The sequence below is a fragment of the Trichechus manatus genome, unplaced genomic scaffold (assembly GCF_000243295.1).
Source record: "Trichechus manatus latirostris isolate Lorelei unplaced genomic scaffold, TriManLat1.0 scaffold00184, whole genome shotgun sequence".
NCBI classification, from domain to species: domain Eukaryota; kingdom Metazoa; phylum Chordata; class Mammalia; order Sirenia; family Trichechidae; genus Trichechus; species Trichechus manatus.
Genome location: NW_004444120.1, coordinates 4,551,724 through 4,573,326, shown reverse-complemented (window position 1 = coordinate 4,573,326; position 21,603 = coordinate 4,551,724). Strand labels below are relative to the sequence as shown.

General features: G+C 36.5%; 1 protein-coding gene across 1 annotated transcript in view; it reads left to right on the top strand.

Moving 5' to 3' along the window:
* EPS8 (EGFR pathway substrate 8, signaling adaptor) overlaps window positions 1-21,603 on the top strand; it is a 125,824-nt gene that overhangs the window by 91,241 nt on the left and 12,980 nt on the right. The window contains exons 16-18 of the mRNA XM_004387348.2: window positions 3,510-3,618; window positions 4,524-4,667; window positions 14,334-14,556. Coding sequence (XP_004387405.1) covers window positions 3,510-3,618; window positions 4,524-4,667; window positions 14,334-14,556 — 476 coding nt within the window. The remainder of the gene's footprint in view (window positions 1-3,509; window positions 3,619-4,523; window positions 4,668-14,333; window positions 14,557-21,603) is intronic.

Sequence of the window (21,603 nt, the reverse complement as noted above, 5' to 3'; positions counted from 1 at the left end):
GTTATTACTGTTGTTGCAGAATTGTACATAATATTGCATAATTGTGTATATTTACAAAATTGTCCCTTATTCGTGTGTACTTTTTAGTGTCATCATTTACCTTGGTCAGGTTTTGCTGACTTTACCCCTATTTGGTATTGCTTTTCCCATCATCAAAACTAACAAGTGTCTACCGTCTATAAAGTGATTCCCCCTCCCTCTCCCTTCCATACCTGGAAATCACCAAAGAAAGTTGCTTTCTACATGTGTATTTATTCTTGTCTTTTTATAATAGTGAGATCATGCAATATTTGTCCTTTTGTGATTGACTTATTTCACTGAGCATTATATCCTCCAGATTGATCCACGTTATATTTTGAGAACTCATCATTATTCCTTATAGCTGTATATATTCCACTGTGTGTGTGTACCACAATTTGTTTATCCATTCTTCCATTGATGGGCACTTAGGTTGTTTCCATCTTTTTGCTATTGTGAATAATGCTGCAGTGAACATAGGAGTGTGTATGTCTATTTGTGTGACTGTTATTAAATATCTAGAGGATATGCCTAGGAGGGAGCCCTGGTGGCACAGTGGTTAAGCTATAGCTGCTAACCCAAAAGGTTGGCAGTTCGAACCCACCAGCCGCTCCTTAGAAGCCCTGTGGGGGCAGTTCTGCTGTGTCCTATAGGGTCGCTATGAGTCAGAATTGACTTGATGGCAAGGTTTTTTTTTGTTTTGTTTTGTTTTGTTTTTTTAATGCCTAGGAATGGTATTGCTGCATCACAGGGTAATTCTATTTCTAGCTTTTTGATGAAGCTCCATACTGTTTTCCACGGTGGTTGAACCAATTTAAAATCCCACTAGCAGTGGAGCAGGGTTCTAGTCTACCTTAACCTTGTCAGCATTTGTTGTTGTCTGTTTCTTTGATCAATCCCATTTTTGTTGGGGTGAGATAGTATCTCATGTGGTTTTGATGTGCGTCTCTGTAATGGCTGATGATCGGGAGCATCTTTTCATGTGTTTGTTGGCCACTTGAATGTCCTTTTTGGTGAAGTGTCTGTGCAAGTTGTTTTTATTATAATCATTATTAACCTGAAAGTCTATTACATACCAGGAATGCAGAGGGTACTGTATGAAATATATTCACTGTTCAGTGAAATTACCCTGTCATTAGATAGACCATCTGTTGAATCTAGTGTTCTCACCATTGAGGGATTATAATTTACTGCTATTCCGGGGCAATTAGTGTTTCAGAGAAGTTCACAGATCATCTCAAATCTCAGAGCAGAGATGATCTCTGCTCTACAGGTCTCCATGTTTATTTCTGTTGACTGTATCAACTGCTTGTATGTTACTCCAAATCAGAAACAGACTGTACTTTTGGGTGCTTTCTAGATCTCGTAAGAAACTTTGGACTTCTGAAAAGGTACATATTGTGATTTTCAGGTTGCTAACTATGGTCGTCATCATATCCAGGCTTAATCTATAGAGAGCAAGAAACTATAAACCATAAGATTTGTAAATTCTAAAGCACTTTACAAGAGCACGCTGTGTAATCTCTTCTGACACATACAAGATAGCAAAGGCCTCGAGGAATACTGCAGCAGATTTTTTTCCAGCCCGCTAATTTAGATTCCCAGAAGCAGAGAGTTCTTTCCTTTGTTATTGTACACTCCACCCTCCATCATTAATTGGGATTATTCTCCAGAACATGAAGAGATGGGAACATAAGGGAAGAAAGAAAACGGAATTGTTTTTCTAACTTTTAAGGTGGTTGAGTCTCTTTTATCCCCCAGATGAAATCTTAATACAGTGCTAATATATAAACTAGATAAAAGTGGGAGCTGTTTCTAAACAGGCAGAGATAGGGAATCCATGGAATATAGTTTTAAAATTGTTATTATTAATAATACATAGTGATTATTTGGCCATGATTTTACTTTTTTCCACCCTTGTCTTTTTAATGTACTAAAAATAGCTAATAGGTAGCACAGCTTATAGATCATCATTTTTCTTTGTCCCTATTTTCCTTCTCCTATGGAGTTACTGAAGCCCTGGTGGCACAGTGGTTAAGAGCTCAGCTGCTAACCAAAAGGTAGGCAGTTCAAATCTATCAGCTGCTCCTTGAAAACCCGATGGGGCAGTTCTACCCTGTCCTATAGCATCGCTAGGAGTTGGAACCGACTCGATGGCACCCAACAACAACAGTGGAGTTACTATCTAAGAAGTAGCAAATTACCTATCATGACAGATATGTTGTATCCACACCTGTCCTGTAGATGCTGGTGTGATTCACCATGCCAGAGAACCTTGACGAGCAGCAAAATGAATGGCCCCTTGAGAGAGGAAAGGTGGCTAAACATCCTTCCTGTCTTTTCTCTTATAGAGATGCATGAGGAAATGGGGAATGTACATGGAGGAGATATGGGAGTAAAGTAATAAAAAACAGTTAAAGTTATTATTTTATCATTGACATGTTTGAAGAAAATACATTATTAATGTATGAGGGTTTTTGTGTTTTATATAAAAAATTTTTAATTATGCTGTTAAATATATTAATGGTTATTTAATGATTTGATCCCTCAGTGGCACAAATGATTTGCCCTCAACTACTAACCTAAACGTTGGCAGTTCAGACCCACCCAGCATCACTGCAGAGGAAAGGTCTGACGATCTTCTGCAAATGTTACAGCCAAGAAACCCTATGGAACAGATTTACTCTGTAACACATGGGGTCACCATGAGTTGGGATTGACTCAATGGCAATGAGTCGTGTTTTTTTTTTTTTGTTTTTTTTTAAAGATGAGATCCTTGGTTTTTAAAAAAACTTTTTTTTTTTAAAATATATTGCCCATACCTGTTCCTAAAATTAAAATAAGTTTACAGTGAATTAAATTATTTATTTGGAAGTTGTTATTGGTCTTAACAGAGAATAAGATGCCATATACTATGATATGTGCTAGTACTTAATCTGTACATCCCTTGCAATCTAGATAACTGGACAAAACTTGCCTAAAAATTGATACTGAGTCATAATATTTTTTGTATATATTTGGTTAGAGAATTAGAGACATTACTGGACTTAGTGAGATCAGTGTATAATGTAAATTACCACTCTGGAAATTAGTCTCCTTTAATTTCATGAAATATGCTAACAAACATTTATTATCTTTATCCTAATTCTTTCCCAGTAGATATACTAATTAACAAAGCAATATCCATTATGTGTATTTAATGGACAAAAGATTCATAGATCTGGATTCTGATGTGGCTCAGTGCCAACTAGCCTTGTGATCTTGCATCGTGTATTTTTGCCCTAGCTGTAGTTTGTTCATTTCAGTACTAAAAACTTGGAAGTTCCTTTTAGTTCTCATATTCTGTAAAATATAATGAAACTAAACTACTATCTAAATAATTTGTCAGATGTTTTCTGGGGGGATTTGGCTTGCCTTAATGTTTTACTTCTGTTTCTAGCCTTTAGGAACACCTGACGGAATGATTTTTTTTTTTTCCTTTCTTTTCATAGAAATTATGACCCACTCAAAACAGAACCCAAGAAATATGCCAAATCCAAGTATGACTTTCGGGCAAGGAACAATAGTGAGCTCTCCGTTCTAAAAGATGATATTTTAGAGGTAATAGAGTTTTACCTTTTTTTAATACTCTTAATAAAGTGGAGTTATTGTATTCCTCTTTTGGTTTACATCTAAACCTTCCTCAAAGAAATTCAGTAGTCAAGAAATTGTTTTTCATAATTTTTTTATATTAGCAGAGATCCATTATATTATAGATACTTATATCCTAGCTCTAGGATAACATCTAGGAGGGGTCGCTGCTTTATTTGTGGTTGGTTTTGGTCGGATTTCTTGACTTCCTTTGATGTTCAGTAAAAGTTCCTATATGTTATGTGTCTTCGTCCTTCTTCTGGACTTTATTCTTTGTTGGAATCATAACTAGTTTTCACTTCTGATGTAGATGCATCGTAACATTTTAATAAAAGAATAACATTTCCTTCTGTCTGTCCTAGGATTTTTGCTTAAATCTTCTTAGCAGCTAGTGAGCTAATGGTTTTGGGAATAGTCTGCCTTGACGCCCAAATCTCTTTCTTAAGTTATAACCAAGAATTCATATTCTTAAATATATAAGGTGGAACGGTCAGCATAGTTTTTATAAAAAAATGGTTTTCATACTTTTCCTTTCTGTTCCAAAAATGGAGTCAATAGAACTTTCCAAGAGAGTCATCTTAATCATTTCTAAGTACTTTAGGTAATGTAAATAGCTATACATTCTTGGGAGGTAATGTGGACCTTGGGTAGGTTCACCATAGTGGCGTCATACTTGTTCTGTGCTAGTAATTGTAATTTCTACTGTAATTCCTGAGAATCATTCATTTCACAGTATGTTGATTCTAAGTCAGCTTACCACAAATAAATTAGAAATGAAAAAAATTTCTTGATTGATGTCTAAGAATAAAATTGAACTTCCTTCATAGTTGATTTTGGTACTGAAAAGACACTTTTATTTTCTCCCATGATGACAGATCCTTGACGATAGGAAGCAATGGTGGAAAGTTCGAAATGCAAGTGGAGACTGTGGATTTGTGCCAAATAACATTTTGGATATTGTGAGAACTCCAGACTCTGGATTAGGGCGTGCTGATCCACCTTACACACATACCATACAGGTAATCTTGATTTCTTAGCAAAATTTAATTTTTAACAGTTTTCAAGCATATCACTCGTAAACAGAATTTAAATTCCTTGTGAGTATTTTAAGACTTAATTGGTTGTAAAGCTTTAGGTAATTGGGGGACAATGGTGAGAGACGTAGGAAGAATTACATATGTGCTTTCTGATTTGCCTTTTCATATAATTGCTCAAAATGTTTAGCAGTTAGTGAGTGCTTCTTTGAATGCTAACTTTTCCAACCTACAATATTTCTCATGTTTGAAGAAATAGCATTTCTCCCTCTTCATTCCTACCCATAGCCCTCCTACCCACTAATGGCTTCCTCTTGATATGGGAACTGAGCACATAGGCACTGAGATGGTGGCTGGAAGGTCCAGTACTCCATCTTCACCAGCCCTTGACCTCAGAGTCGCTTAAATGTTCAGTCACTAACCAATATTGAGAGTGTACTCATCTCACCTTATACTACTACCTAAGTGTTTATTCAGTTGGATTATAATATTTTTCCTCTCTTGATTTTAAGGTTAAAACATACTTATGACATAGATTAGGAAGGTCAGGATCTCTCTTCTTGATCGTTGAATAATTCTTGAAGCCCATGCCACATTTTCAGGATTTTGCTAACCCTGGTAAATTCATCCACCATAACACCTGAATTCACTTGGTGTTAAACTCTTGGGATTCTTGACCTGGTGACGGGATTGCTAGAGTCAGATCCACCAACAGGGACAGAATGGATGGAGTCTCCCATGTATAGCCTCTGATCTTGGAGTGGCTTTTTTCCCGTGCCACCAGCAAGAATTTTTAGTCTTGAGCGAAAGATCACACCTGACCCCATAATAATGTTATGAATTTGAGTAGAAGCTACATAGAATATGAAGTGAAACAGTTCATTTTCATGCTAGGTCTAGGCTTAATAAAATACAGATTGTTCAAACCTAGAAATGTGGTCAAGCTCCTTCTGCCATGATCATTCGTTTAAATACTTCTGGCTTCTGATGACATTCCAGCCTAATATAGGCACTGGGCTTGTCCAGACTGACTTATGGCCTTATCAGAATCCAAGATTAAAACAAACATTAGAAATAAAGAATTAGTGTATGTTTGATATGTCTTGATAACTTAATATGATGGCAGTGAAAATTCTGTTTGCTGTACTTACATTTTGGCTGGGCTCATATTCATATATATTATGTATTTATTTTATGTTCATCATTTGTCATTAGCTGTTGATGCCAAAGAAGGAGTTTGAGTTATTCAAGGTATGGTCCACTCCATTTCCCATGGATTTTTGAAGTGAATTTTCTTACTTCATTTTTATACCTCTTTCTTTCTTTCTTAAGTTCCTGCTTTTCTGATTTTGAGATGTAGTTACCTTACGTAATGCAGGCTTCTGTCTGGTTTATGAAGGTCAGTTCTTCATGTGGTTTCCTATAGAGGTTTTGCCCATATGCCTTTAACACTGAAAGGATGTGTGCTTGAAATGTATGCCTTAAACAGTGATAGAGTATGTATACCCTTTGAGTCATATGGACTGTTTTTAATATTTAACTCATGGTAAGCTATAAGAAGCACTACTCACAAAGGATATCCATAGTTACTGCATGTGAGCAGAAGCCAAGAGTTTATATTTTAGGTGTTAAAAGCAATTGTCCAAGTTTGTTTTTATTTGTGTGCATGGTTGCTAGGAAAGGGCAAACTATGATAAATAAGTTATATAAACTTTAAAATAATGTGAATTCTTAGTTTTTTTCCCCCACCTAAGATTTCCTAAGGAATTTAGTGTCTCTCACCTTTTCCTTTTTACTTTTCAGTCTTGTCTTTTCTTTAGTTCTGGTTCCTGGCTTGAGCCATAAGTTGACTTTTCTGTTCAAAGGTTCTTGCTCTCTAAAATTGAACCAAAACTATTAATACATATCATAGGTAGGTGGAGTACTTTTGGAAAACATAAAATACATTCCTCCTTTTTTAAACAGAGCCTCATCTTATGTTTTTGTCAACTTTGGCACAACCAAGAAATTTTTTAAGTGCTCACGAATTTCAGGAGTTTGTTTTGCTACTTTATGTAAAGAGAAACTTGTGGTCCTAGTGGGGATTGATTGCCTCTTTTGGCTGTTTCCTTTTAAACTTTTCAACACTATCTAACTGTCTTCTGAAAATTTCTGGATGCAGTTATGAATGCAGTGATGCATGTAGAAATATGTGTGGAAATTATGTGTGTGTGTTTGGGTTGAGAGCCGACTTTTAAAAGATATTAAAAATAATCTGCCTTTTAACACCTCCTGAAAATTTTGGACTGAGTACAACACACCACCAAGTTCCTGTAAAATTCTGGTAAGCGAGGTCGACATTCTGCAGTCTGCTATCTGCTATGTGGCATAAATCCTACTCTAAAAGGATTCCAATTCTCAAAGCATTTATAACATAAAACAAAAATAAGAGTAAGATGGAAAATAAAAAAGCTTGGAAAGGCATGCCAATCATTTTTATATCTCTACAACAGTGTCACCAGATACCTCTATCAAAATGTCTGAAGAAAAATACTGTATACAGCTGATGTCAGAATGATGATAAAGATACCACCATATTTATATAGATTCCAGAGGTCCTACTACCCTAACCTTACAGAACTCCACTGGATTACAAACATATTAAAAACAATACCGAGTCTTATTCATCTTTTTATGTGTCCATTTAACAAATATTCATGAAGCACAGGCATCTCACATTTAATCGAAAGATGGAGAGCCTGTATGGAGTCCAAAGTCAACCACCATGACTTTGCTTCTCCCTTTGTTTTCTGTACTAGCTGCAGTGACCCTCTCTTTCCTGCTCAGAAATGGTCCACACACTTTTTTTTCCATCTCTTCGATCCAGTGATATCAAAACTTTGAGGAAATGTAAAGAAGCTTCTTCTGGCAAAAACATTTTAGACTCAGGTACAGCACCGCAGATAGACACCTAATGATTCATTGCTTAAGCTTTCTTCACATTTACAGATAGCAAGAAATCACACTTTGAAATAAATGGTGCCAGTCGTCAGTTCTTGTGCTGTGTGCCAGTCATTTACACAACAACCTTATGAAGTAGGCATATTTTACATATGAAGACAGTAAGGTACTGAGGAGTAATGTGCCCACAGTTACACAACTGTGTGAAGCCAGGATTGGAACCCAGCACTCTGGATCCAGATCTCGTGATCTAACATGCTGTGGTATTCTGGGGAATAGTGCTTAGAAAGGGCTGCCATCTCTTTTTGTATAGACATATACTTTTTCACCGTTGGAATGCTTGAAGTGACATCTTCTCAGAATAACTTTACCATGCATTGTGTTGTGATAAAAGTTAATCTGATCAGTTCCAAAGAGCAACACTTGAAATTGGATGTTTGACTATTGTATCCTTTCCTTGGATTTCGTGTACTCTTTTTTTTGTTTGTTTTCTTCATCATTAAGGAAAATAGCCAGATTATATAATCCACTTAAAACGTGGACATTTTGTGAATGGTGAGAATAGGGGAAAACTATTTCCATGCAACATCTGTAAGTCACCATATATTTTATAAATGCACACAGTTGTGACTCTTTATATTCTTACATTTCCTGTGAATAACAAGTACATATAAATAATGGCAGTCCCTGGGTGAAGGACACAAGTACAACCCTTGTGTATTATTCACGCTTTTTTGTTGTTGTTAGAGATTCTGTTTTGACGGTAGGGATGCTAGTATCTGGCGAAAGTAGGGAGTAGGTGTTGAACTACCACCCGCTGTTCCTGAGCGTCCAGGCTATTTAACAAGCTTCACCTGCGGACTGATTTTTAGCAGTTCTGTAAAGGCAGCCATTTTCACCTTTTGTGTTTCTCCCACAGCTTCAGCAAAATTTTAAAAATAAATGAGTTAGTGAGGGAGGGAGGTAATAAAGCATTTACAAAAGATACGGAACATGAAAAAAATGATTGAATGAAGCCCTGAGGAAAAGGAAGTACATGCTTATGAGAGATAATGGAGATAAATGGTATGTCTCTTGATAAAAATCTTGTCAGTAACAAAACAAATAAAATTTAGGAAAAGAATAAAAATAAAATTTAAAAAAAACCCTGTGGATCACAATTCTACTCTGACACACATGAGGACTCCTTGAGTTGGAATCAACTTGACATCTGAAGAAAAAAAAAAAAAAGAACGAACAAGTAAATGTCATGTGAGATCCTGGATAGGATCTTGAAACAACAACAAAAAATATTAGTTGAAAACCTAGTGAAATTCAGATGATGTCTATAGTTCAGTTAACAATATTGTGCCAATGTTAATTTTCTAGTTTTGGTAATTGTGTTGTTACATAAAATGTTAACATTTATGTTATGTAAAATGTTATTTTAACAATTTTTCTGTAAGTCTAAGATGAGTTCAAAATTAAAAGCGGAAAAAAAAAATCTTGTTATAGAGCATCCCAGGGCCTTTTTTTTTTTTGGTTAGAGATTCTGCTTTGATGGCAGGGGTGCTAGTACCTGGCAGCAGTGGAGAATAGGTGTTGAGTTGCCACCTGATGTTCATCCTTTGCAACAGATGGACATCCATAGTGCTTTCTCCCCACTGGAATCTGCTTGCCACAAGTGCGCATAAATTTCCTAATGTTCCTTTGACTTGATTCCCAGACTGTAGCTCTTTGACTGTTCATCCATTAGGATTTGCCGTTTGCCCATGTATTCTCATGCTATGCTAAGAGCAGAAACCAATACCCTCATCCCCACTGTTCTTTCTCAGTTACCCAAAGGCCTAACTAAAAAGGTCTTCTGCTTATTTTTAATGATTAAGACCATGTGCTTATTATTATAAATATTCTTGCTCTCATAGGTAGATAGTGTGTGTATAGAAAAATTAGAGCTGAGAATTAACTAATGACTACTATGAAGAGTCAAAAATAATAATGAATGTCCTGCCATTCCAGGACTGTGAATTCAACAGAAAGTCTCCTGTCTACTCTATTTCCTAGCAAGGTATGGTGATATTGTAGGGAAAAAACCCGATCTAGTTATTGCTAGATGAGGATTCTAGTCCTGGTTCTGCCATTAATTAGCTGTGTGATATTAAGGAAAGCATTTTACTTTTTGTGCTTCAATTTGCTCATATGTAAAATAGAAGGGCTCAGGTTATATGATCTCCACAATCCAGTCTAGATGTAATTTCTGTTATTAATCTATATACATTTTAAATAGCCCCAAATTGAAAGTGTGAATATTTTCTGTAGGTGACTACTTATCCCCTGGCACTACCCATCTCAGCCCATGTTATGAATGCTCTTGTTTTCACGCTCAATCCAGACCATTCAGATACTGCTGGACAGCATGACCGTTTTACTAAAGATGCCTCCATATTCATTCCATCCAGGCCAACCTCCTGATAATATTCAATTCTTTAACATCTGTTTTTTAAATTATTCTCTGAGACTGTTCATCTGTTAATTAGAGGTGTGACTTTAGACAAGTATGGTTACTTTTTATTCTGCCTCATGTGTTGATGTTTTCCTAGCTATTTCTTGGGTTAATTTGAATAATATCTGCTCTAAAATATATCTATAAAAATACTTTATCTATATATATATAAAGTAAATCATTGAGCAGCATGCACATGTGCATAATTATGAAGTGTTTCTGTGTATGTTTAGGCTGCTTCCAGTATCAAGCTAAAGCTCACTAAAATCATGCCTTGATATATTAATACATTTCCTTTTGTAAAATCAATTTTTAATGCATTCTGATTGTATTTTTAAGCTATAAGAATAAGATGAACCTGTATCTTAATACTCTAATACACAAATAGTTACTGCTCACATGGTCTACCGTGTTTATACGGTAGTGTATTCTATGTTATTCTATATGGTAAGTTGTCCATGGCTGGATAAGAGTGATGGAAATAAATCACATATTTACAGGTTCCTTCAGTGATTGATTTTGTGGGCAGGTAATTTCCTGTCAAAAACTAATTTGCTCACGTTGTGTGATATTTGACGTGGATTATAATTAATATTGTTTTAGTTCCATCCCCTGTGTTACTTTTCTCATTTGATGTGATTTGCTCCATTTTCCTAATAGCAGTTACTGTGTGAGCTGTCAGAGGTAACCCACATTTGTTTCCTCGTGGCAATTCTTAATATAATTTTTTGATACAGTCTCTGGACTTAACACCCTCCAAATGTTCCAACTATGTCTAGTTTTTACTGCAGAGTTCCAAAGAGACCAATTTTAGAGGAGACCTGTGTAATTCAGAGAAGGTTAAAATTTTAAGAACAGTTCAATTTTAATTGCATCATCAGGCTTACTTGCATAATTTCCCTACTGAAGCAGTGTCTTGCACATATCAGGAGCTTATCTCTCAATAACTTTTTAAATCCTTGAGAATTTCAGCTCAGCTTTAGTTGCTAAAGAAAAGTGACTTATTCAGACTTAAATATGAAAAGGAAAGTAATTTGTCCTTAGGTTTAGTAATTCTGATTTCTTTCAGAAGAAGAGAGATTTTTTGTTAAATAGAACTTTAAGTCTACAGTAGAGCCTGCAAAAGCTGGAAGCTGTGTAAGGTGGAAACTTGTCAGAGAAGGAAAAGAAAAATATTTTCCCCTAATAGAGAGCGATAGAAAAGTGGGAAGACTCCACTCTGCGAGACCCAGAAAAGCAAGTCAGTGCTGTTGAGCACGAGCTCTCACAGGTTTCACAGTATTTGTGGGAGATAACAGGCAAGAGTTAGGAAGTGACAGTTTTGGTGCAAAATGGGTCCACACCAGAGTGACCAACTGTCCTGGTTTGTCCACAGTTGAAAGTTTCTGGGGATGCACAACTTTCAGTGTTGAAACAGGAAAAGTCTAAGACAAACTGGGAAGAATTGGTCAAGATTTCCTTTTAGGATTTGGAGCTCCAGCACCCTTGGTTCAGAAGAAGAAAGTTCAGGTTGTAGTTGTGCTCTGAAAGACTTCCCATGAGTTGAGCGTACACTGAAGGCATCAACTTTGCACTTAGAGTGGAGAAGAGCTGAGAGACAGAAATAATAAAGAGGAGACCAGTGGTTGAGTGGTGGGTTGGGAGGGGTGTGGAGAGATAGGAGTCGTCATAGGAAGTGATTTGAAAAGTCAGTGCTGATTCTGTTTCCTCTACACCATGAATAGCATTAAACCAGTCTCCATGGGAAAGTTGCCTTGGTTGCCATTTCAGAACCGGAAAGAAAGGATTACAATTATTCAAGGAAGGCAATTTTTTCCCCTTTTCCACTTCAGGGGTTGGAAGTCTGAAGCAGAAGGAAAGGATCAAGAAAAAGGGAAAATATGCAAGTAAATACAATTTATGGCATAATTAATGAAACATTTTTCATGTTTTTTTTCTTTAATCAAATATTTACATTTTTAAACCTATTATTCTGTTAGGTCATAATGATCATGTTGTATTATGTAGCAATGACAGATGAGTGAAATGAGGCACAGAACATTTGGTGAGCTTGTCTTCAGGCTTGATTCCACCAACACACAGTGTATTCAGTTTCCCACAGTATTTTTTGATGGATAGCAAAACACTAGCTGTTCTTGTTTTTATGGAAGCAGAAAAAATGAATCATTTCATGGAAAGCTAAGCCCATGGCATTTTTTGGTTTGCACTTTAAAAACAATAATTTAAACTCTGACATGTTTGGAATCCTAATGTGAGAATTCACTAGCACATCATGAATTTGTGTGCAAAGGACATTCTTGGCAAGGGAACATTGCATATACATTAATGAGATGACGTTGGTGTGTGCTAAGTATTAACTTTTGGTGATTTTTGATTGCTTTAAATATTTTATTGGCCCAAATATAAGAAGAGTGTTTTGTTAGGCATGATAATAAAAATAGTAACATGGTTGTTGTTGTTAAGATTATTATTATAGAATATATTAGAAATGTTTCTGGCCTTAAATGCTGAGGGAGTTAACAATCTCTATTTCTGTCGCATCTAACTCCATGGCTTGCTCTGTGAATTTTATCCCTCTACTTCCTCCCTTCCACACTCCCTGCCCCTCTCCTTCCTCCCTTCCAACCCCCACCAAATGTCTAGCAGCATTATAAACATCTCTTTCAGTTCTACTTTCATCCTTGCATAATACCCTTCCTCTGCTTCTCCACCCCACTTGTTGGTGAATGGGAGCTTTTAAAGAGCAGAAAACAACCAGGGCTTCTTCCCGCTAAGGTTTCCACAGGTGTTAATCATTTGCTGTGAAGGCAGCTATGATGGAGGATGGTGTGGTGTGTTTGTGGTGTATGTTTTTATGTTTTTGATCTCTGTGGAAATTGGGGAAAGCTCTCTTAAAATCAGTATTATATTTGGGCCAATTTAGAACTTTAAATATTTTTCTAATTAAGGACTCAATTATCAAAAGGCTTTCTTTTTGCATTTTATATGCTAATCCTAAATTATAGAATAATTAAAATTGTGCCAGTGCAGTACCTAGACTTTACTTCAGCTACAAGTCATTGCTCGGTATTGTGCCTTTTGATTATTTGGAGTCCATTACCATGTAGTTATCTGTAATTACAATTATTTTGTTTAGATTTAAAATTTCAACTCTTGGGTACATGAATACTGTTTTATAATAGCCTAACAATTACGAATGAAAAACGATTGAAGTCATTTTATATTTTATTGCATCTACCTTTTTAAAATAAAATAAAACTACCCACATGGCCCGTTTTCTAATATACATAACATTTAATTAAAGAACATACCATTACCTTCACTTCCCCTACTCCACAACATTAGGATAATTTCTAGTTTTAATTAATTAGTATAAAGATGATGGCAGAAAAGGTTACAACTTAAAAAAATCAGTAATAACATTTAAAAATTATATATTTCGAAGCATAGACCCTTTTCTACTGGAATATTGCCCCTCTTCTTAACAAATCACTTGGAAATAGGAAAACTAAAGATCTTTGAACATATTTAAAATGAAGAGTAAAAGGATACTTTATGATACTGACATTTAGACTTCCAGAGCAATGAGAAATTATTAGTGGAAATTATAAAATAATTAGTAAACTTTGGTTTACGATAGTCTTGAGTGATTCCAAGTCCAAATCTAGTTTTTCTTAAACATTTATGACCATTATGAATACAGCCATTTGCTATTGATGTCTCTCTTGTAACTCCTTGACTTAGATTTTTGACTTTGAAAAATTGTATTTAAAAGATAATTATTAATGAAAATTTCTCCACGGGAGAAAGACCTGGCAATCTGTTCCTGTAAAGATTACAGCCTAGAAAACAATATAAGGCAGTTCTGCGCTATCAAATGGGGTGGCTATGAGTCAAAAATCGACTCAGCAACACCTAACAACAACAACATACCAGACAGAGGTAGAAATATGTGTGTGTGTAAATATCTCTCTGTGTGTATATATGTATATGTACATATATGTATATATATACACAGATATATTTACATATATGTAAGTATGTATATTTGTGTGTATATGTACATATATGTATGTATATGCATACATATATAACACATGAATTTGCTCTCGGTTTGTAAAAAAAAGTTTACAAATAAATAGCCAACAATATCCTGTCAAAGTACAATTTGTTCTCCTAGCCTAAGTGTGTATTTTTAAAATACAAATTAATTACTTGTCTTTTTATAGAAACAAAAGACCGAGTATGGTCCGAGACCAAATGATACTCCCTCCGCTCCATCACCTCCTCCAACACCAGCTCCAGTTCCTGTCCCCCTTCCACCTTCTGCTCCAGCACCTGTTCCTGTGTCCAAGTTTCCGGCAAATGTAACCCGTCAGAACAGCAGCTCCAGTGACAGTAGCAGCAGCATTATACGGGATAACCAGAGACACAAACAACTTCCTGTGGACCGTAAGTTTCTTAAAAAAGCTAAAATATACAGAGTTTCTAATATGAACTAAATGCACTGATAAGTAAAACATTTTGTACTGGCTCAACTGGTATTAAATATTATTAAATATTAATAATAGTCCTTTATACTTGGATGGCACTTCAGAGGTTGCAAAGATTTTCACCTGGTCTCTCGTCTCCCATGTAATTCTGAGAAATAGAAAGTTGTCTGCACTCTCTTTAATGTGTGTATTTCTACACATGTTCCAGTATATTGTGGTGTTTGAGGGCAGACTCCGAAGCCAGACATACTGAGTTTGAACAGTGAAACATCACTTACTGGCTGTGACCTTCAACAATTTAATAACCCTCTTATACTTCAGAATCCACCGCTCATCTGTCAGTGTGTCGTGCTGTGGTGGCTCACATGTCCTGTGATGCTGGCAGCTATGCCTCCGGTATTTGAAATACCGTAAGGATCACCCATGGTGGACAGGTTTCAGTGGAGCTTCCCGGCTAAGACAGACTAGAAAGAAGGACCCGGCGATCTACTTCTAAAAAAATTGGCCAGTGAAAACCTTATGAATAGCAGCAGAACATTGTCTGATATAATGCTGGAAGATGAGCCCCTCAGGGTGGAAGGCACTCCAAATACGACTGGGGAAGAACTGCCTCCATAAAGTATAGGCAACCTTAATGACATGGATGGAGTCAAGCTTTGGGGACCTTCATTTTCTGATGTGGCACGACTCAAAATGAGAAGAAACAGCTGCAAACATCCATTAATAATTGGAACGTGGAATGTACAAAGTATAAATCTGGGAAAACTGGAAGTCGTCAGAAATGAAATGGAATGCATAAAGATTGATATCCTAGGAATCAGTGAGCTGAAATAGACTGGTATTGGTCATTTTGAATCAGACAGTCATATGATCTACTGTGCCAGGAATGACAAATTGAAGAGGAATGACATCCCATTCATCATCAAAAAGAATATTTCAAGATCTTTCCTGAAGTACAGCGCTGTCAGTGATAACATCCATACACCTACATGGAAGACTGGTTAATGCGACTGTTACTCAAATTGAAACACCAACCACTAATGCCAAAGATGAAGAAATGGAAGATTTTTACCAACTTCTGCAGTCTGAGAGTGTTCTAACATGCAGTCAAGATGCATTGGTAATTACTGGTGATTGGAATGGAAAAGCTGGAAACAAAAAAGAAGGTTTGGTAGTTGGAAAATGTGGCTTTGGTGATAGAAACTACGGCATAGATCGCAGGATAGAATTTGCAAGACCAACAGCTTCTTAATTGCAAATGCCTTTTCTTCAACAACATAAACTGCAACTATACGCGAGGACCTCACCAGATGGAATACACAGGAATCAAATCGACTACATCTGTGGAAGGAGACAATGGAGAAGCAAATATCATCAATCAGAACAAGTCCAAGGGCCGACTGCAGAGCAGACCATCAACTGCTCATGTACAAGTTAAAAGATGAAGCAAAGAAAATTAGAACAAGTCCATGAGAGTCAAAGTGTGACCTTAAGTATATCCTACCTGAATTTAGAGAACATCTCAAATAAATTTGATGCCTTGAACACTAATAACAGAAGGCTAGATGAGTTGTGGGATGACATCAAGGATATCATATATGAAGAAATCAAAAGGTTACTAAAAAGACAGAAGAGAAAGAAAAGACCAAAATGAATGTCTGAAGAGACTGTAAAACTTGCTCTTGAACATAGAGTAGCTCAGGCGAACAAAAGAAACAATCACGTAAAAGAGCTAAACAGAAGATTTCAAAGGGTGATTCAGGAAAACAGAGTAAAGTCTTAAAATGAAATGTGCAAAGACCTGAGTTAGAAAACCGAAAGGGAAGAACATGCTTGGCATTTCTCACGCTGAAAGAACTGAAGAAGAAAGTCAAGCTTCAAGTTGTAATATTGAAGGATTCTATGGGCAAAATACTGAACGATGCAGGAAGCATCGAAAGAAGATGGAAGAAATACAGAGTCACTGTGCCAAAAAGAATTGGTCGACGTTCAGCCATTTCAGGAGGTAGCATATGGTTAAGAACCGACAGTACTGAAGGAAGAAGTCCAAGCTGCACTGAAGGCATTGGCAAAAAGCAAGGCTCCAGAAATTAAAAGAATACCAATTGAGATGTTTCAAAAAACAGATGCAAAGCTGGAAGTGCTCATTTGTCTATGACAAGAAATTTGGAAGACAGCTACCTGGCCAACCAACTAGAAGAGATCCATATTTGTGCCCATTCCAAAGAACGGATGATCCAACAGAATGTGGAAATTATTGAACAATATAATTAATATCACATGTAAGTAAAATTTTGCTGAAAATAATTCAAAAATAATTGCAGCATTGCATTGACAGGGAACTGCCAGAAATTCAACCTGGATTCAGAAGAGAACATGAATGAAGGATATCATTGCTGACATCAGATGGATCTTGACTGAAAGCTGAGAATACCAGAAAGATGTTTACGTGTGTTCTATTGACTATGCAGAGGCATTTGATTGTGTGGATCATAATATTATGGATAACACTGCAAAGAATGGGAATTCCAGAACACTTAATTGTGCTCATGCAGAACCCTGTACGTAGACCAAGAGGCAGTCCTTTGAGCAGAACAAGGGAATACTGCATGGTTTAAAATACGGAAGGGTGTGTGTCAGGGTTGTATCCTTTTACTATGCTTATTCAATCTGTATGCTGAGCAAATTATCCAAGAAGCTGGACTACATGAAGAAAAACGCAACATCAGAATTCAAGGAAGACTCTTTAACAACCTACGATATGCAGATGACACAGCCTTGTTTGCTGAAAATGAAGTGGCTTGAAGCACTTACTAATGAAGATCAAAGACCACAGCCTTCAGTATGGATTACACCTCAGCATAAAGAAAACAAAAATCCTCACAACTGGACCAGTGAGCAACATCATGATAAATGGAGAAAAGACTGAAGAATCAAGGATTTAATTTTACTTGGATCCACAATCAATGCCCATGGAAGCAGCAGTCAAGAAATCAGACTACATATTACGTTGGGCAAATCTCTTTAGGGTGTTCAAAACAAAAATGTCACCTTGAGGACTAAGATGTGCTTGACCCAAGCCATGATATTTTCAGTCACCTCGTATGCATACAAAAGCTGGACAATGAATAAGGAAGACAGAAAAAGAATTGAGGCTTTTGAATTATGGTGTTGGTGAAGAATATTGAATATACTATGGACTTCCAGAAGAACGAACAAATCCGTCTCGGAAGAAGTACAGCCAGAATGCTCCTTAGACGTGAGGATTGCAAGACTTTGTCTTGCATACTTTGGACATGTTATCAGGAGGGATAAGTCCCTGGAGAAGGACATCATGCCTTGTGAAGTAGAGGGTCACCGAAACAGACGACCCTCAATGAGATGGATTGACACAGTGGTTGCAACAATGGGCTCAGACATAGCAAGGATTGTGAGGATGGTGCAGGACCATGCAGTGTTTTGTTCTGATTTACATAGGGTTGCTATGAGCAGAACTGACTCAGTGACACATAACACCTAACAGCTTAAACTTCAATATCTGAAAAGTGGGGGAAATAATGTATCTACCTCATAGAATGGTTAAGCACTCAACTATTAGCCAAAAGGTTGGCAGTTCAAACCCATCCAAAGACACCTTGGAAGGCAGGCCTGGTGATCTGCTTCCGAAAGGTCACGGCCTTGAAAACCCTATGGAGCAGTTCTACTCTGCACACATAGGGTTGCCATGAGTTAAAATTGACTTGATGGCAACTAACAACAATCTCATAGATGCAGTAATGTATATAAAGCATTTACAGTGGTTCTCACCCAGGGATGATTTTGCCTCTCTCCGCCACCCCTACTCCAGGGACATTTAGTAATATCTGAAGACATTCTTGACGCCGTGGTGGTGCAGTCGTTAAGAACTCCGCTGCTAACTAAAAGGCCAGCAGTTTGAATCCACCAGCGGCTCCTTGGAAACCCTATGGGGCAGTTCTAGTAGTTCTATAATGTTGCTGTGAGTCAGAATCGGTTTAGGTTTTGGTTGGCAACACCTTTATTTGTCACAACTGGGGAGATGCTATTGGCATCTGATGAGTAGAGGCCATGAATGTGTAGCAGCATCCAACATCCACAGGATAGCCTGGAAAACAGTTACCTGGCCACTTACATGGCCCAAAATGTCAGTAGTGTCAAGGTTGAAGAACCTTGTCAGATTAATACATTATAAGCAGGCAATAAATGTTTGATGCTATCATCATAATTTTCATCATCAATGTCATCTTCGTAATCTTCCTGCTCTCTTCCTCTTATTTGCTATTCATATGTATATGAATACATGTATTCTTATTTGTTATTCATATATACGTATATATGTATATCAATGTGTATTTGTATGTATGTGTATACACACACACAGTCATGCTAGCTTATTAATATAATAGCAGAGTCTCAAATTTGCTGTCCAAAATCAGGTTTCATGTGATTTAGACTTCAACTTCATATTTTCATAAATTTGATTTTTCATGTGAACAGTTTCTATGAAAATCAGGTGTAAATAAACTAAAAGACACTATGGCCAACTTTGGATTATCTTTGTTAGTATAGGGAAATAGCAATGTAAATAATCTGAAAACTGAAGGTACTTCTAAGATAATTTGCGTTTTGTTTTTTCTTAGAGTATATGACTTGTCTAATGTAATCTTAAAATTATTTTTTTTTTAAAAAGTAATATAAAATTATTTTACCTATATTGATATATGAAAACTTCTTGGAAAACTAGAGCCAGAAGGATATTTCTTCAATGTGATAAAAGTTTATAAAGATACCTGTGTGTATATGTGTATTGTATGCTATAATATGCACACACCTATGTAGATAGAGACTGTCTATCATTCTCTCAGTAGTGGCCTCTTCTAGGGCTTGGTTCTATGATCTTTTTAAATATATAAACATAATTTTATTGTAGATGATCAATCCATTTCTTTCAATGCTACCTATCTTGTTAGAAAAAGAATGACTCCCAAATTTCTCTTCATATCAAATCTCGTTTCTGACATCCAGATACATATGTTGAGTATTAATTTTATAGCCCATCACCCATCTGTCAGTTTATTGTATTGTGGTGGCTTGGGTGTTGCTGTGGTGCTAGAACCTATGCTAATGGTGTTTCAAATACCAGCATGGTCACCCACGGCAGACAGGTTTCAGCAGAGCTTCCAGACTAAGACAGACTAGGTAGAAAGGCCAGTGATGTACTGCTGAAAATCAGCCAGTGAAAACCCTGTATATCATAATCACTACATTTGGTAACGTAGAGGGCCAATAAAGACGAGGAAAACCCTCAATGAAATAGATTGATGCAAGAGCCACAGCAATACACTGAAACATACCAACAATCCTAAAGATGGCTCAGGACTGGGCAGCATTTCATTTTGTTGTGTATGAGGTCACCAAGACTCAGAACTCACTCAATGTCAGCAAGAACTTGATAGCTGAGACTGGATGCTTGAGATTCCAGTTGAAAACCAAATTACTGAATCTCTTACCCCATTCTCATGTTGGTAAATCGTATCCCCATCTATTTAGTTGTGATCATTCATAATAAATTTTAAAAAAAAGGAAGACACTGAAACTATTATTATTTAATTGTTCCAGAAGTTCTGGTTAAATGCAATAAGTACATGCCTACTTTTATACATTACTTTCTCTCCCAAGATGTGGGGTTGTTAGCTGCCATGGTGTGAGTTTTGACTCACAGTGACCCCATGTGATAGAGTACAATTATACTCCAGAGTTTCCTTGGCTGTAATCTTTATGGAAACAAATTGCCAGGTCTTTCTTCTGTGCAGCTGCTGGGTGTGTTCGAACTGCCAGCCTTTCATTTAGCAGCTGAGCGCTTAGCTGTTTGCACCACCAGGGCTTCTTCCCAGGGCAGAGCCAGTTTAAAGACTCTTCTGATCCATATCATGACATTACCAGAAGACTAAAGTAAAAATGCAGTTTTGGAAAAGAGAGTAATTCTTTCTATGCAGCAAAAAAAAAAAAAACTGTGTGCCTATGTGTAAATAAAATATGCTTCTGAATTATTTAAACATGGGAATTTTTTAAAGATGCTTTTATTTAGTTTTTTTAAAAGACACTAGAGACATACTTTTAAAATGAGAAAGTTCTATAAATGTTTTTAGTGATTTCCCTAAGGAAAAATTTCCTGTTATAAAGGACTGTTTCTTTCTTTATTCTTACCAGAAGTTTATAACATTTCTGTCCGTTGATACGTCAGTGCCGTACTCTTTGACACTGTGGCAGTCTTTTTTCTAGGCCTAAGATCAGAGTTCATAGGCATCTAGTCTCCATTTGGAACAGTCTGTGAGTTGGGACAGTTTGTTCTTTGTCCCACTCTCAGAAACCAAGAATAACCTAATGGGAAAGAAGCATAGCTAGAATACTTGAAAGATAAAGAACTCTCCTGATAATTGTGAGTCATCATTTTAAGTCTGTTTTTCTTAAGTGAAAGGATGACATTTGGTGTATAAAATATAAACATCTCTCCCTAGGTTAATAAGTACTGTTCCTTTAAAATAATGAAGTCTTACATTTACTTATGTGAAGCTAGTTTTTAAGATATCTCACAAGTATAGCTTGGCACCAAGTAAATACTTTTTATAAAGCAAATATTTTTTTCATAGCTTATTGAGTACTTTTTGGGGGGAGTAGTTTTTCTGAATGAATGTTGGGATTTTCGACAGCCTTTGAGAACCTCACAACTGATTTAGGTGTGAACCTACCATGCTGCCTACAGTCCCTGCTTACTGCCTAAACTGGAAGCAACTAGAAAGGAAATACTCATAGAAAAGGAATACTCACTCATAAATAGCCGTGGATAAGGAAAAAAGCCAGCAGGCCTTTTTTATTTTTTTAAATATTATTATTTTTTTATCGAACTTTATTTTTTTTTAACTGTACTTCAGGTGAAGGCTTACAGAACAAATAGTTTCTCATGAAACAGTAGTACACATATTGTTTT